The sequence below is a fragment of the Scophthalmus maximus genome, chromosome 1, assembly GCF_022379125.1.
Source record: "Scophthalmus maximus strain ysfricsl-2021 chromosome 1, ASM2237912v1, whole genome shotgun sequence".
NCBI lineage: Eukaryota > Metazoa > Chordata > Actinopteri > Pleuronectiformes > Scophthalmidae > Scophthalmus > Scophthalmus maximus.
Window position 1 is genome coordinate 7,096,992 of NC_061515.1, and position 16,882 is coordinate 7,113,873.

The 16,882-nt window shown below is 46.5% G+C and overlaps 2 protein-coding genes across 5 annotated transcripts in view; one reads left to right on the top strand and one right to left on the bottom strand.

Moving 5' to 3' along the window:
• dnah5 (dynein, axonemal, heavy chain 5) overlaps positions 1 to 16,630 on the top strand; it is a 90,077-nt gene extending 73,447 nt beyond the window's left edge. For all 4 annotated transcript variants that reach the window (XM_035629798.2, XM_035629800.2, XM_047333257.1 and 1 more), the window contains 6 exons: positions 913 to 1,128; positions 2,079 to 2,291; positions 2,603 to 2,755; positions 3,690 to 3,921; positions 5,776 to 5,958; positions 15,788 to 16,630. In XM_035629798.2, coding sequence (XP_035485691.2) covers positions 913 to 1,128; positions 2,079 to 2,291; positions 2,603 to 2,755; positions 3,690 to 3,921; positions 5,776 to 5,927 — 966 coding nt within the window. In that variant the 3' untranslated portion in view covers positions 5,928 to 5,958; positions 15,788 to 16,630. The remainder of the gene's footprint in view (positions 1 to 912; positions 1,129 to 2,078; positions 2,292 to 2,602; positions 2,756 to 3,689; positions 3,922 to 5,775; positions 5,959 to 15,787) is intronic.
• Positions 6,866 to 16,882, bottom strand: part of adcy2a (adenylate cyclase 2a) — a 45,155-nt gene continuing 35,138 nt past the window's right edge. Inside the window, exons 19-25 of the mRNA XM_035629804.2 lie at positions 15,048 to 15,132; positions 12,878 to 13,036; positions 11,744 to 11,890; positions 11,384 to 11,494; positions 11,115 to 11,229; positions 9,641 to 9,765; positions 6,866 to 8,264 (exon numbers count right to left, since the gene is read on the bottom strand). Of these exons, the coding sequence (XP_035485697.2) occupies positions 8,112 to 8,264; positions 9,641 to 9,765; positions 11,115 to 11,229; positions 11,384 to 11,494; positions 11,744 to 11,890; positions 12,878 to 13,036; positions 15,048 to 15,132 (895 nt within the window). The 3' untranslated portion in view covers positions 6,866 to 8,111. The remainder of the gene's footprint in view (positions 8,265 to 9,640; positions 9,766 to 11,114; positions 11,230 to 11,383; positions 11,495 to 11,743; positions 11,891 to 12,877; positions 13,037 to 15,047; positions 15,133 to 16,882) is intronic.

Sequence of the window (16,882 nt, forward strand, 5' to 3'; positions counted from 1 at the left end):
TTTGTCTGTGTTACTTAATTAGTCATAGACAGGCTCGCCTCACACAAAATTTCATTGTACTTGTACAGTGACAATAAAGGCCCCCCCCCCCCGGCGGCTCACTCTGCTGTCAGTCACTCGTCTGACTGGATTTGATGGACGAGAACAGTTTCTTTTATCAACATTTTGACTATATTCTTAATACAACTCTTCCTCGTCTTGTTTTTTTCTCATGCATGGTCCTAATGCTCTCCTGTACTTACGGTACATGTCCACCACAAATACAGCTCACCATCACCTCAGAGATGGGAGCTCGTTTACCAGAAGTAGAAGCTTTGGCTCATTCCTGCGCCCAATCGAAAAACAGCGGCTCTGTGTTTGCGGGTCCAAAAGCCGGGGAGAGATCTTGTCGCCGCACCAACGGTGTTTACAAGTCGGTCAGACGGACGGGTCAGCTGAGATGTGAGCCTTGGCATGACTCTTCCCATGTGTTAAAACCCTCCGAATGTCCTCACTGGAGGGGGAAAGGGAGCAGCTGGTGACACCTTGTGTATCAGAGGAGACACTTGGCAGTCTACACTCCCCCCCCCCCCCCAGGCCAACAGCGAGCTTCTCAGTGACAAAGAAACTGCAGTGCAGGGAAATGGGTTTTTGAAACGGAGGACAGAGGGGAAAACAAACATCATAGCAATCTATTCCACATTGTTGGAGAATTCCATTTCTAAGCTTTATCAGTCTGTTTCTGCCAGCTCCGTTTGAGGCCATGCGCTGCTGCGCAGGCCCACTATAGGGCCCCATCACACTACAGTGCACAGAATACATCTTGGCTATTTTCGTGTGTGTCCCCCCCCCCCCCCCCCCAAAAAAAAAGTTTAACAAAATCCTCTGCAAAACTGACCCCTGGTTCAACAACTGTTGCTCTGTCTTTCCCAGGGTCTGCCGGCCTATGACACCCCGGAAGTGTTTGGTCTCCACCCGAACGCAGACATAACCTACCAGAGTAAGCTGGCCAAGGACGTCCTGGACACCATCCTCAGCATCCAGCCGAAAGACAGCTCATCAGGCGGAGGGGAAACCAGAGAGGCTGTGGTGTCCAGGCTGGCCCATGACATGTTGGAGAAACTGCCTCCTGACTACGTACCGTTTGAAGTAAGTGTGTGTGTGTGTGTGTGTGTGTGTGTGTGTGTGTGTGTTTGTGTGTGTGTGTGTGTGTGTGTGTGTGTGTGTGTGTGTGTGTGTGTGTGTGTGTGTGTGTGTGTGCGTGTGCGCGCGCGCCGCGTTCCTCTACTCAGCACGTGTGCTGTGCAAAGTGGCTGGTGTCAGAGAGGGGTGGGATGTGTGTTAGTGAGGTGATGGAAGGTTGTGCGCGTTTGAGACTGTGATAGACTAGAAATAGACGAGGGGGTGTGAATGCGTCTGAGGCTGTGCTCGAATTCTCTTAATTTTTGGTTTTCTCTCCTTGTCTCTGAAGAGCGAGCGAGGTGAGAATGTGACTTCTGAGGGGAGCTGCAATGCTCGTCATGGAAGAAAAAAAAAATGTTTGTGCGCATCCTGTCTCGGCCTGCTTGTGTAAAAAAAACAATAACTATAGGACATTGGTAGCCCGAGCTGACTTGACCCCAAAAAGATGGACAGCTCTTAGTACGTCAGTTCACATCTGCATGTGAATGTGTCTCCACATGTCTCCAGTGACAACTTATGATCTGATCTTGCTCTATATGCACACGTACATAATGTCTGTTCTGGAGAGCAAATGGTGCCGTTTTTAGTTGTCAGTGCGTTTGTTGTGTGTTTAAGAGAGAAAGTGAGGCGAGGAGCTGAGTGAAGCAATGCTCTACAATACCTAACATTAGATCTTACTCTTTTGAGAACTCACACTAATTATTGAAACCTCACATTAATATACCCAGTTTCCTTGAAGTAGTCAAACTGTTAGTAAGTATCTTCCATATACAGTATGATTAAAAGTTAAGTTAACTGTACTGAACTGCAGTGATTCCAGGCTCATTAACATGTCCTCCTGTTTCTGTATAGTAAGTCTGTCATATACATTGAGCCGTGAAAAATCAAGTCCTCGTGTCTGGTTTTGATGAAACCAGGTGAGAGAACGTCTCCAGAAGATGGGCCCCTTCCATCCCATGAACATCTTCCTGCGTCAGGAGATCGATCGGATGCAGAGGGTCATCGTTCTGGTCCGAAACACCCTGACGGACCTCAAGCTGGCCATCGACGGCACCATCATCATGAGCGAGAACCTGCGGGACGCCCTGGATTGCATGTACGACGCGCGCATTCCCGCACGCTGGAAGAAGGTCGGTAAAGTCTGGGATTTTGAAATGACCAACTGGTACTAAAAGTCTTTTATTTTTATAACTCCTGTCATTTTTGTGTTTGTCAATGAGAGAAACAATATGATTTTTGTTGTGACACTGACACCGCGTTATATATGATAGATGTATTATCATTTTTTTTTTATGTATTGTGTTTTTATTATTGAGTCTTGCCACGTGATGATCCACAACGGTGTTGTTTTTTCTCCATGCCCCCACTTGTCATCTCCTCTGATCCGCCTGGATGATGCTTTTCAGTGTTTTGCGTTGTTTTTGTCGTCTTGGCTTTTCAGGCATCGTGGGCCTCCAGCACCCTGGGGTTCTGGTTCACAGAGTTGCTTGAGCGGAACCGGCAGTTCCAGGCGTGGATCTTTGAGGGGCGGCCCAATTGCTTCTGGATGACAGGCTTCTTCAACCCGCAGGGCTTCCTGACAGCCATGAGACAGGTACCACACGCCGCATCGGGCGACTACTTATCCACCCGCCGGTGAGGGGACCAGATGGCACGCGGAGGGAGAGACAGGGACATGCACACATTCACATGTGCAAGCAAGCACACAGCCGCATACGCACATTCTTGTTATTATTATTGACCGTTAGCAACAGTGAACAGAGACATTTTGCAAGAAAATGGAAATTTAGTTGAAACCATCTGTCTCCTCCTTGAATTGATAGGGCGGTTTTGCCGGCTCCAAAACAGATTCAATATGAATATGTCTGATGTTCTGTTACATTTTATGTACTTAGAATGATCTGAACTGTGTTTGGTCACTCCTGTCGGGTCAATAATGCTTCAACCCTATCGAGGAGGCCTTGCTCTTATCTCAGAGACCTAAAACATTTATTCAATACAGGACTGTATATTTTTTTCCATATTTGTTTTCATTTGTCAGTTCAGGAAAACTTCACACAGTCAGGAGCTCTGACTATGTGACATGGTGAAATTCCCGCCGGGTTTATAGGATCTGTTGTGTGTCGTTCTCTTTCTCTCTAAGGTTTTTGTCTTCATGTTTTTTTTCTTTCCAAATGTGGATAAAATGACTGAAGGGACACGATACTCAGATTTAATATATTTGCACTCTGCTCTCGCTCTTTGCTCTTTTTGAGTTATATTGGATTTTATTTTTTTTCCCTCTTTCTGTTGGTACTGCATCTCGCAAAGCACTGGCATCGATGGAGTGCACTCCTCTACCTAGTGTTTTCAGTATTTTTTTATTGTACCTCTATTACAGTCCTATTATCAATATTGATTTGTGGGGAAACAGTTGCCAAATGCCAGCGCTGCCGTTCACATGTCATATGCGAATACTCTGTGTCGCGCCGCGTCATACTCTGCCCACATCACTGCCTTAATTAGAAAATGTCTCCCTGCTCTGGCAGGAGATCACGCGGGCCAACAAGGGCTGGGCCCTGGACCGCATGGTGCTGTGCAACGAGGTGACCAGGTGGATGAAAGATGACATCACCCAACCCCCCGCAGAGGGAGTGTACGTCTACGGCCTTTACCTGGAGGGGGCCGGCTGGGACCGCCGAGGCTGCAAGCTCATTGACTCCAAACCCAAAGTCCTCTTCGAGATGATGCCCGTGATTAGGATGTTCGCTGAGAATAATGGTGAGTTATTAACGGGATGGAGGGAAATGTCTTGAGGTTATTTTTTTTCTCCTTTGCAAATTGCATGTCAAAGAGTCGACAGAGTGGATTTTGAAGGTGTGCTCAGGAGAAGGCGCTGACGATCATCCTTTAAGCTTTAAATATATATACACTAAATGTAGCACTACAGAATCAGCATCTCAGATCAAAAGCTTCGTTGGCCACACAGAGCCAAGGCTATGCGAAATTAGTAATTCATGTTCACTTACAACCAGACAGGCTGTGTCCATGAGGACCACAACCACGAGGCCAAGCTGGCATTACCTTGATATGCTCTGTGCTAATATTGGCAATAAGCCAACGTATTCTGACATTTGCCGAACAATCTCCTAATATCGGTTACAGCTATCGTTATCATGTGGACTCGAGTCGGCCCCTAAAGAAAAAAACAGACGTGTCCCCATTCAGGGGCCACCTCCTTCGGAGGCTAGGCTCTGAAGACTGACAGCGGTCGCGACTCGACTGTCCCATTGCGAAGGCACCATTCCCGAGCAACAAAGGATCCTATGGGTGGATCCTTCCCAGACCAACATATCCCGAGATCAATTGCGCGCTGGTGATGAACTCTCGAATTGTGGGCAACTGCAGCTCCCTTGCTCGGCGACAGCGGTAAGGGGGGGGGGGGGGGGGGGGACAGGCTCGTGAAGGCAATTAGGATCCCCGCTGTAGACTAGAGCCGTCGCGGTCTACGCGGCTGACGTAGGTGGACTAAATTAGGACACAGCCATTCACGCACATCAAGGTAGGTCCGCACTGAGTAGAAGGAAGCCTGGTTAAGTTGGAGCCCTGTGGTTGCTCGTGGGGCTCTCCATCTCGGAGACCAACATGCCCTCTGCCAAATTCGCTTTTCCCCGGTCTCTGTCTCTTCACAAATACGGGGATAAGGGCCAACGCTGTTCACAGGAGGGGACGCACGTGCACTAACGTGACTTTATTCTTTGCTCAGGACGCCCTTACTCTACTATATCTATACATGGAAAGCAGTTGTTTGCTGTGTATATAACCTTTAAACCTTGTAACTGTCAATAAGTGTGATGACGGGCCAACAAGTCAGCCCGCCCAAGCCGGTGTTCCAAAAATTCAGAACTAATTTGTCCACGCCCACATAGTCCCGATATCAGGTCGAATCGGAAAACACCCGCGTGGGTGGATGATGGGCGGGTTTAACGCTCTGTGAGATTCAATCTTTTTTCCTGTCTCTTGTCTGTCTCGCCTCTCCTTAACGTTTGCGTCCCACGCAGTCACTCGGAATGGACGGACGGATGAAACATTTAAATGTCAAGCGGACAAAGAGCTATCTATTTTGTCCGGGAACAGATTACCAGCAGTATGTGGTACAGTGTTTGGATAAAACCAGGCTATGTTCAGGCGGGCGGCAGAGAGACGGGGCCCCCGCGGACTTCGGCATGCAGGGCTGCCCGGAAAAATGAATTAAAAGATACGCGTAAAAGGAGCTCACACCATGTCCCCTCCCAGTTTTTCCCACAAGAGGGCCACCTGCTGTGTTTGTCAGTGCAAAGGAGACTGCGTAGGGATGTATCAGTGTAGTGACGAGCAAGAGTCTTAAACCCCTCCACGTAATTGTGACTCCCTTCAGAGAGAATCTTTTCATCCGTGTTTATCGTCTCCGAAGACGTACACAAGGGCTGTTGTTTGCTTGTGATTCTTGTTTTTTTCTGCTGATGGAAAGGGGGGGGGGGGCGCTGTTGAGGAACACTCGAGCATGATGTGACCGAGATGCGAACAAGGAATCATCCATTAAAAGGGGCAGCGGGCGATTTTTGGAGAAATTGATTTGATTGTTCTCTGTTGCAGGTGTGAAGGATTCCCGCCTCTACCCCTGTCCAATCTACAAGAAGCCGGTAAGGACGGACGTGAATTACATCGCCGCCGTAGACCTGAAGACCTCGCTGGCTCCCGATCACTGGATCCTGCGGGGCGTGGCGCTGCTCTGCGACGTCAAGTGACCGCCTCACGTTGACGGACACTGACCCCCTGGTGAGCCGTCATTCATTTTTTTCTTTCAACAGAAAAAATGTACCGTGACATTTGCATACATTTGAATTGGACAGTGTAGAAGGAGGAGCCTCAACACCGACCCCTTGCTCTAACCTGGGCTAAAGTGACTGATTAACATATTTACTCAACACGAGGTCACGACTGAAAATGACCAAATTCGAAAAAAACATGCATTTCTCAGACCGTTATATAATTTCAGTTTTCTTTTGGAGTTTGGTCTGCAGCTACAGTTTGACCGCAGTGTTGTGATTTGTCTAACTGTAACGACATGACAGGTAGGACATGACAGGAAGACGATCTGAGTCCCTCCTTTTAACAACTGTCAATCATCGTCACACAGATAACAGAAGAAGCAGAAACAGCGGTTCATAGGATCCCTTCACATTAAAGGGTCCATGATCACACTCACCAATCTTGAGTGCGCGTAATCCGATTGTATCCATTGATATTTGTAAAAAAAAAAAAAAAAAAAATTCTATTTGATTTAATTGAAATGTTAATCTCCAAACTGGAAGTGGCAGTGTAACGGACAGGACAGGACACAAACTGTGCTGGTTCACAGAATGATTCAACTTTGGCCCCCGATGAGTCTCTGTATACCGTTTGTCCATCTGCTCACCACCAGCACCGGCCAATGTCGAGTGTGCCACAGTGTGGAGGCAGAAACCTGTTGAATCCCCGGAGAACTGGTCGTGGTTGTGAGCCGTGTGTTGGATCGCGGCCTCACACAGATCAGTTAACGTGGATAGAGAGTATTTATCCAACAAATAGGGACACCGTCGTCGTTCGTTGTGATTCGAGCTCATCACAGCACAGTCCTGTCATGTCAGCCTGCTGCGAGCTTTACCTTGACCCATTGCTGGCGAATAATATGACTCCACAGAACTGAAATACATAGAAATTTTAATGAGGTTTTTACAAAAAAAAACAAAACAGTGGCATCATGAAACCATCAAAACACTTTTTTTCGTCGCATTTTTCTTTTCTTACAAAACCGCCGTACGCACTCTAACGCTACCCTGCACACAGACCGGGCTCGGGTTTCCCAAATGAAAGTCTTCGCACCGAAATCATCTTTGATCCCTCTGTTGACCTGTAGTCTCACTGTAACCTGGCTTTTAAAATCCACAGCAACAAACTGTGGATGTTTCTATTTCCAGCAGGCACTGACTAATCTGACCTCTGCCATCCAGACTTCTTATTTTTAGCTTTGTATAAGCAGTCGGGGAAGACGAGATGATCAAAGTGCAGACGGTTCTGTGAAACCTTGACCCTACACGAATATCATAACATATTCATAGATTCCTTTTTTTTTCAATGTGTGTTATGTGGTCCTAGACCACCTGTAAAATACATCCAAGACATCGTGCTCTTGACAAGGTTGATGGAGTTATGTACACATATGTGTGTCTCCTTGTTGACTGTATTAATTTTTTTTGTTGTTGCTTTTTCTTCTCTCTTTTTTAAAATTACACCAGCTTCACCTTGGCAACAGTGTCCATGCAGTTTTTACCTTCTATTGTTTATCCTTTGCTTTCATTTTAATATTAGATCTCCCGTCTATGACGTCTTTTGCATCAAATTTGGTTACGCTGGGTACACAGACGTCCTTATATCCATAAAATCCACATGTTTCGTTTGTATTATCATGGTTCGCTCTTCGAGAGGCGTTAACGTGAACATTGCTGCCGTGCACTTTGTTGCCCTTCTTCATAGCGTACATCATTTGACATCCCAAATGTTCTGTGTCCTGTAAAATGACCAGAATATGGATTATTTCTGATGCACCTGGCTGAAAAAAAGGCTTTTATGGCAAAGTGATGCATTTCGACCACCACGGACTCTTGACTGTGACTCTTCTGGACCCAACGATCAAATTACAAAATATTTCAGGGGCTGATGCTGACCTGCTGTACATGCTACACTTACAGTTACATAAGTGACAAAATGTATACTACAGCTGTGGCATAGGTAACTTGCAATACGACGTTAAAATCAGATTTTTCTCCTCGCAGCGCAGGTCTGATTCCTCTGTGCCTCGCACTCCGTTTCTGTCACAACAGCGTCGAGAAGATCAGACCTGAATGTCTGTGCTTTGCTCCTGCGTAAACTCTGCATGTTCCGAACCAGTCTTACGGCATTACATTCCCTTGGGACAGTGAGCGGGTCATCTCCGTGTGCACAAAGTAGGTCTTCAGCTCCCCTTTGCCCTTGACGTTGATGATGCCTCGACAAGAGCACATGTAGCCCAGGGTCAGAAGGATTCGACTCGTCTCTTCTGTCACCTGCAGGGAGAAGCAGATGGGTCACGTCCATTTTGCTTGTTTTACACAACTGGATTCACTTCCTGCAGGCGGAAACACTCAGCTCCGCTCGGGAATACATGTCCAGGAGCTGGGGAAAAATCTGCTCACCATAAGTAACAAGCGCTTGCGTTCTTGGCCTCGCTGCTCTACGTAACCAGAGCGCCATTGTATTTTTAAGACAAAATCTGGAGATGTGGATTCATTTTCTAGCAGACTGCAAAAATATGCATGTCGAGCGAAGCTGCAATCACAGGCACCGAGGCCACTTTTCAATTCCTATCATCAAAGATAAGAGATAAAGAGCACCGCAATCGTCACGGAGCACTGCGACTTCCAGGCAAAGTGCTGTAAAATATATATAAAAAGCCCAGGGAAACTCAAAGCTTTACTTATAAATATACAGCACTGAGAGAAAATGTCCTCTGGGTGTTCAAGGAAAGGAATTGTGGGTAAAATGACTCATTTCCTATTGTTGCCTCTGCATATCTCAAGCTATCATCAGGCAACCTTGGGATGTGTGTGACAGTTGCCGCGCTTGTGCCGCGCCGCTCGGCAGATGGCTCTATCGAATGTGTGCAGGCGGCGGAGTGTAGTGCAGCCTTCAGAGGGACTGAATGACTCTCACTGCCACATGTCGTGCAGGTGAAACCCCCCCCACCCCTTCTTCTCAGTGCCCCGGCAGTTTGGCGATTGAAGGCGTCACGCGATGCCGCGATGATTTCACGCCGTCGACGGCACGAACAGAGGAAGTCGAGGAGGGGGAGTTTCATCTCTTCGAAACATCTGTACTGACATTTCGGAACGTCTACGTTTGAAAGTGGAGCGGCCCTGCTGCTCTGAAAGGAGATTTCCAACACAATGTGTGAGAACTGTTCTCGAATGCATCACAGACAAAAGCCACGGCAGGAGCGATGCTAATTGTGTTACTGTCAACCCGTTTCAAGAAGAGGACTTTTCTGAGGACATTAAAGCTAAAAATATGATTGTGGTTATTTTGGGGTGGACCTTTTACAGTTGAATTAGTTTCACCTTTGCTTTTCCTGCCGGCACGTCCGCATGTCTGCTTGTGAAATAATCCCGAAAACAGCTGGGAACTGTGATTTGGTTTTTTTTGCAAAGCTTGCTCTAACGGGCCTTTGGGGAACCATTTTCGCCTGTGGATTGATAAACACGTTGTGAGCTATTGAGTGTTTACAGCAGCTGCGTCATGTGGATGTGACTCATACACCACCGCACACCCGGTGCAACAGCAGAATGAGAAATCCGGCTCCGGCTGCACACAGAATCCCCGTAAGTGGGATCGTGGGGACGTGTTGGCAGTGGGGGAAAAAAAAAAAAAATCACCCTTCACTCACCTGAATTTTCCCCAGGACCCCGGTGCTGTCCATTCGACTGGCTACATTCACCGTGTTCCCCCAAATATCGTACTGAGGTTTCTGGGCTCCGATGACTCCAGCTATCACTGGACCGTGGTTAATACCTGACAAAGGACACAAAACGACCTGTGAGCATTTCAGCTTAGTGCGAGAGAGAATGAGAGAGTGTGTGTGTGTGTGTGTGTGTGTGTGTGTGTGTGTGTGTGTGTGTGTGTGTGTGTGTGTGTGTGTGTGTGTGTGTGTGTGTGTGTGTGTGTGTGTGTGTGTGTGTGTGTGTGTGTGTGTGTGTGTGTGTGTGTGTGTGTGTGTGTGTACGCACGCACACCATATTGACTTAACCTTGTCTTTATGTCTGAATTGGAAACGGCTTTAACTTTACTGTGTTGCTATTTCTAACATTCTTAGGACCGATGACACATACCTTGCTATTGTGCACACAAATGTTAGTGTGTAACACAGCATTTTTAAATTATGGATTATCCCAAAGAAAAGTCATCCTGTTTCTAGTCCCGATGTCATACGTGAACAAAGCTGTTGGAGATGTATCAAAATCCATTTTTGATATTACCGATGAATTATTTAGTGCTGCTCCAAAAAGGCCTGCTTGCCGCTTTCAGAAAAGAAAAAAAAAAACGAGGCTTTTCACAAGATTTCATCAGAACATGAGACGAGGTAGAAGCTAAATGCGGCTGAACTCTATCCCCCCCCCCACACACACACACACACACTCGGCACCTCTGCCTAAGCAGGCTCTGGGGCTTTATTTCACAGCACTGAGATGACACTGGGCCTCTCTCCACTCTGGCTTCTGAGTCAATTTCCAGCAATCTGGAAATTGCAGTCTGCGCACAGTGCACAGGCGGCGCACACAGTCTCACGGCCACTGGCTTTGTCCCGTCCCAGTGGGTGGGAACTTGTATCCCTCTCTGATGGAGCGTTTTACGTCCGTCTGGAAACAGCAGGGATGTACAGACACACGCACACACCGCTGAGTTAATGGACCGTCCCTCGCTGCGATCTCCACTGGCGGGTTGAAGGTATCGAACCCTGACTCTAACTGCGTGGGACCCGCCGGCCTGCTCTCCTCTTCCATTCTACCGCTGCTCTTCAGCCAGTCACTCTCTCTCCGCTGCTTTGTTGCCATGACTATCCCTTCACCAAAGTCTTATTTGCAGACGAAAACTGCAGTGATTGCGATCTAGATTCGGGCTAATTATTAAAATAAACCCCGTGCTTTATACCAAAATAATAACATGAAACAGTCTACGAGGGCTGCAACCCTCATATTTCATCTCATCAATCTGCCGCGTTTAGATGTCGGAGTCACTTCCCGAGCGCTTAATTCTGTTGTGTTTGGAGCGGGTGATATTGAACATTGACAAACCTCACGGGAGAAACGACGGTGAACTCACACTTTGCGGGAATAAAAATTAAAATGCCGCGCGTCACTCACCAACTCGGAGCTTGAAGTCGTTGAAGGAGTGTTTGTTGATAACGTCCAGCTTCCCCACCAAGGCAAACGCAAACTCTAACATGGTCCCTATGTGCATGTACTGCCTGTCATGTTCCTGGGGATCGGGGAAAGAACACAACCCGGTAACGCATTCATTTTTCTTATAATTCATTTTAGACTTGGACAAAAATGCACAATGAGGACTGATGTGCTCGAATCTCTTTGACAAACGTCAATTGTGTAGGTGTGCATGTGTGACATGAGCGTACCTGCGACGTGTACTCGGGCCCGGGCGACGCATTCAGCCCAGTGGCAGCCATGTAAGTGCTGCCGATGGTCTTGATCTTTTCCACACCGCTGAATTTAGGTTTGGACAGCAGCTGCACACACAAATACACGTCTCAGCCGAAGAAAATGAAACCATTCATGGCTACGAGGGCTTATGGAAGATGTGCACGTTACATCTCTTGGCGAATGTGGACCAACGAATCAGTTAGTCTCAGAACAGATGAAAGATATTTAGCATATTGTGACGGTGTCCAATCACAAACGGCGCAATTGAAAAGAGATCCGGGTCTGGTTCTAGCATTTGTGTTGCTGCGTAGGGTTTTTTTATTTGCGATATTCACCTCGTCAAAATCAGCAATGATTTCATTGAGGAGCCTGAGGCACTCTAATCCTTCCTTGTTGACGTCAGACTCAGTGTAGAACTCTTTAAAGTCGGGGATGGAGGCGAACATGACGCACACCAGGTCGTAGGACTGGTGGTACAGATCCTGCGTGACAGAAAGCATGCAAGCACAATTCAGCCTTGAGACTGGACAGCTGCAAAACAACGACGTCGAAACAATTTGTTGCAAAATGACGGACGATGGACAAATGTTTGGCTCGGATTGTGTGAGAGTCTCAGTGTATTATAGCCGAGAAATGTGTTTGACAGCACTCTTTGACGTTGCTCCTCTGTGGGACCACAGTAGATAAAACAAAAAACGACCAACCAGACGGACAAAGGACAGAAGACAAATCGACCGTAAACCACCGTCCACGTAACAGTTGCTCTAAAATGGATTAGAAATGTGCTGCTGGATCCTTGCTGACTCCTCGTACAGGATGTTTTGTGAAGCAGAAGCAGCGTTATTATGTAAACAAACATCACCCCCAGTTACTGTTAATCAACCGGCGATGTAAAACTTTACTTTGCACAGTTCACACTGCGAGAAGCCCTTTTGAGGGGATATAACACGATTCAGAATGATGTATTAGGAAGTCTCGGACGGGAAGCCGGCAAACTCCTCCAGACCGTCTCCCAATCCAATTTGTCATCATTATAGACAATTTATCATACCAACACCACATTACTTGTGCTAGTTCCATCATAACATTCTGGGACAGGTGAACACCTGAGGTTTAGCACTGAATACTCCTTAAATAGCCAATGACTTCATTTACTTCAGCATAAAACAGTGTGTATACTAGATGTATTGACTATGCATGTTGAAGTTTTTGGCTGGATCGAAAATCAACATGAGTTGCAGCTGAACATGAAATCAATTGTGTGTATAAACTGTTTCAAATCTGTTATATTGACTTGGAATATAGATTGCGTTCGAGGTAAGCTGCTTTTGCAGTGCCTCGTCACAGCCAATGAATGATATGGATCTTGGCATACAGCCACTGCCAGTGCAAGAACCTCTGCAAAACCACAACACGTCAGTCGAACCTACATATCTATAATGAAAAGACACCATAATAAAAGGCCCAACCTCATTCTTCCAGTTGCGTGCCAGGAAGTGTTCAGCGACGTGTGCCGGCAGGACGTTCTCCAGCAGGACCCGGTTGAGGTTCTCCATGGTTTCAATCTCCTCGCACTCTTTCTTGAACTTGTTCTTCCACAGGAAGTCTAACCTACAGTAATATTCATTCTGTTACAAGAGGACACAGAGGTGAAGAGACTGAAGGCTTCTAGCAAGTCACAGAGCAAAAATAGAAACAGCCACATGACGGGGGGGACGTAAAGACTTGAAATGAATGGGCAAGATTCTCTTTGATTTGTGAGGGAAAAAAACTGGTACAGCTTCCATCAAGAGAGTCAGAAACACAGTGAGTTTTGTTATATTAGTAAAAAGATATGCATGATTGCCAGCACTATATTAATAAGGACCTTTGGAAGGACATCATTTAAGGCAAGACAGAGTAGTTTCAGGGCAGATGGGACAATATTGTGGAGACGATGATGAATGTGAAACATCAATTTTCATCTATTTTGTGTGACGCGTTCACGGCTCAGGTGCTCCACGGTGAAAACTAGCCAGGGCTGTTGCTGAGCTGCACACGTACTGATTGGAAAAAGAGGCACGTTTGTAACATAGTCTGACTTAAAAGTGATGAAGCAGAGAAAGTGATATGATTTGATTTTAGAAATTTGATTACATCTAACAGTAAAGAAGAAGAAAAAAAAAAAAGGGGGGGGGGGTGTGAAGTGCATAAACACACCAGAGCAGCGTGCGTGAGACTAAACAGAAATTGATGAATGGCAATCTGTTATTTCTGTCGTACAGATGGTTGCACCTGGTGTCTTTTCATTGAGCCGGGCACATCAGTAATTTGTCTTCTGCAAATCCATTCATTACTCCTTCCGACTCAGTCTGCTTGATATTCCTGCCCAGATTCGCAGCTACAGCATATCATCAACACCCGGCAGCGGCACTTGTTGCAGGAAGCTTTTAATCACATTTTCCACATTCCATAGAGTATTCCGTAAACCTTCACGCAGACAGAGGCTCCCAATGGGAATTCGTAGCGTGTAAAACCGCAGCGGGAAAGAACCCTTTGTTGTATCACACTAAATAATGCATGGGGCGCACATGTTCAGTGTCCTGCAACGCCAGCACACATGAAAAGAAAAAAAAGTTTAAGGACAATTCTTATTATTCATCAGTAGCTCACACCTGTTTATCCACTCCTGTGGTCAGTATGTTGTTTTTTTTGTGTGTGTGGAAATTGTTCAGTCCACACAGTGAAATAAAAAGGGGTCAGGGGTCAGGGGATGAGCTGCAGCCCATTTAATGGTAAGCTGCGATGTAAAACAGTAATATAAGTCTGCACATGTTTACCCTCACTGACTAAATGCATGCAGCCGCTGCCCAAGACTGTACTATAGCTCCAGAGCACATTAGTCCCCCAATCCTGGACCGCTCCCAAGAACAGCGAGTTCCCTGCTGAGAGGCATCGTCTCAAAATAGCAGGGACTAAGGAGCACACACGCGCACACACACACGCACATGTGTGTGTGTGTGTGTGTGTGCAGCTCTCAAGAATGACCAGACTCTGCCGGTCCCAAATCTCAACGTCCACCTGACTACCCGTAGCCTTGCTGATGTAAACCACTGGCCCTGAGAGGCTGAAGGGAGGCCAGACAAACAGTACTGCCACATCAGCAGGGCAGAGGTGTTGTGCATTTAAAAGATAAATGGGAGCTTCTGTTTTTCACCAGAAGAGGTATCAGAGGCGTATCTATATTTCATAATATGTACGCACACGCGCGCACATGTCTGCATTTCAATTAAATGTAACCTGACCTGAGACCTGCAGTCCCCAGTTGCGTCGCTGCTGGTGTGGCGGACACACATTGGAACGCGATTGATTTCAGCCGTGCGGGAAAGAGACCATGAGATCATGAAACCCCTCATCAGGGGGGACGTGGGGGCGATTTAGAGGACACAGCAGAGACCAGAGCACATGGAAACGTCACGACGGTACAGTCGTGATGTTAACAAAAGAAAGAAATGAGTGTGGAAGAAATCAAAGTGCGACAGTGATGTTGGAGGAGAAGCAAAGCTGAAAAGGTGAATCCTCTCCAGAGCTGCGACGACGAAAAATGTGCGGCAGGAGACGGACAACAACGTCATTCAAACTATTAAAGTGTGGACTCACCTGTCTGGCAAGCACAAGCAGCGTGATGAAGAAGATAAAGAGGGAGATAGAGCCCATAGTCTTCAGGTTTTTGAGAACGCCTGGTCTTGAAGGGCAGAGAGAAAGCAAGTGATGTGTTTTGTGTGTGGAGGAGGAGGAGGAGAGACAAAGACAAAGACAGAGTGAAAAGTGACACGGATAAAAAAGACGCGTAAAGGACGGGGTGAAAAGGTCAAATAGATCTGATTGAGAACATTTAATTAAAAAAAATAACCCAGATTGCAATCGATAGTCTGTGTCGTGTCACACGACTGGTTAGCGGAGCGTTTCAGTCGGAGCTGTCACTTCGGCTCTGCCGTGACAAGAGCTCGTTTCCCGTTCACATGCCAGCGGCGGAGGTTCGCTTGCTACTGTAGGTTTCACTGAGCATTTCCAGAGACGCGGCGGACAAACAGACAGACAGACAGACAGACAGACAGACGTCTTCGGGCTCTGTTCTCTCCGCCGTCATGTTACCAACCAGAGCAGGTCTGAGAGGCAAACCAAGCAGCAGCTGTTGTGTTCATTAGTACGTATCGCACTGAACACGCTTCGAGGAAGACGCCGTTAGAGCGCGCATACTGTACAAGAATAGGATACTGTGAAACTCTCAAAACACACTCGCACGTGCGTCTGTGTTGTACGAGAGGCCATGTTGAAAACCTATTTGAGGAATTCACAGATTGTGTCGATTAATCCCTCTTCCTTTTCTCTCCTTTAAGGCAGTGGGCGGTGGTCGCCCGCACTCGAAGTTGGACTGCTGCATCCTCATTTCTGCGAGCACATTTTGCATATTAATGGACTTTCAGTCTTATCTGTGGCGGAGCTCGGCGGACGCCTGAGAAAACAGCCTGCGAGTTCAGCACTTGGTTCCATCGTCTTATCGATTCACTGCGCGCGATGAATAGCAATGGCTGGAGGCGGACCGAGAGGTTTGGGACGGCGCACTTGAAGACACGTCAGACATGGGGACGCGAACGGACGGGAGGAATCATTTGTTTTTGTCTTTTTCAAATAAATAACAAGAGCTATTCAATTTGCCAATTTTTCTATTTCCATGAATACACATAGTCAAGGCCGTGCGAAGTTAAGTGTAAACTCACATTATGCTATTTCAGCTGCTTTGGACACGAAACCCGATCGCTGCAGAGACGGAAAACTGTGCTAATCTGCTGGAACCGATGATGTCATCCACTCAAAACCTTTTGGACGTTGTTTACTGACAACGACTTGGTGATTAATGCTGACGATGCCAATAATTTTTGTTTTGGGGTTATTTCCATCCAAAAGCCTTTTATCTCCAAGTGCAGCTTCCAGCGACTGTGAATCAGAAAATGTCCTCATTTTTCAATGAAACCACAATGGGCGCTGTCATAATGTCCAAGGACTTTCTTTCCCCCCATTATTTGATGTCTATGCCGTCAGCTCCGGGATTTGTCAGCAGATGATGTCACCACCATCTCTGGTGGCTGCTCAGTTCAAGGACAGTGTTGTTCCAGTATGTGACCATTTTTGGAGTAGACCTTGTAGGAAGTATATTATAAATAAAACCAACCAACCAATAATTAAAGATGCTTTCCTGCTGTCTAAGTAAAAGTGATATGAGTATTTTTTTTTTAAATCATCCGTGTAATCATTATAGAGATGAATTTATCTAGCATTATTCAAATAACGAGTTTTTTCTTAGTTAGCAGGATAACTCAAAAAAATATGGATGGATTTGCATGACAATTTTATCAAAGATATATATGGTAACAGGTGATTAACATTTGGGAAGGATCCAGATCTGGATCCAGGAATTTTTTAATTATTTATAT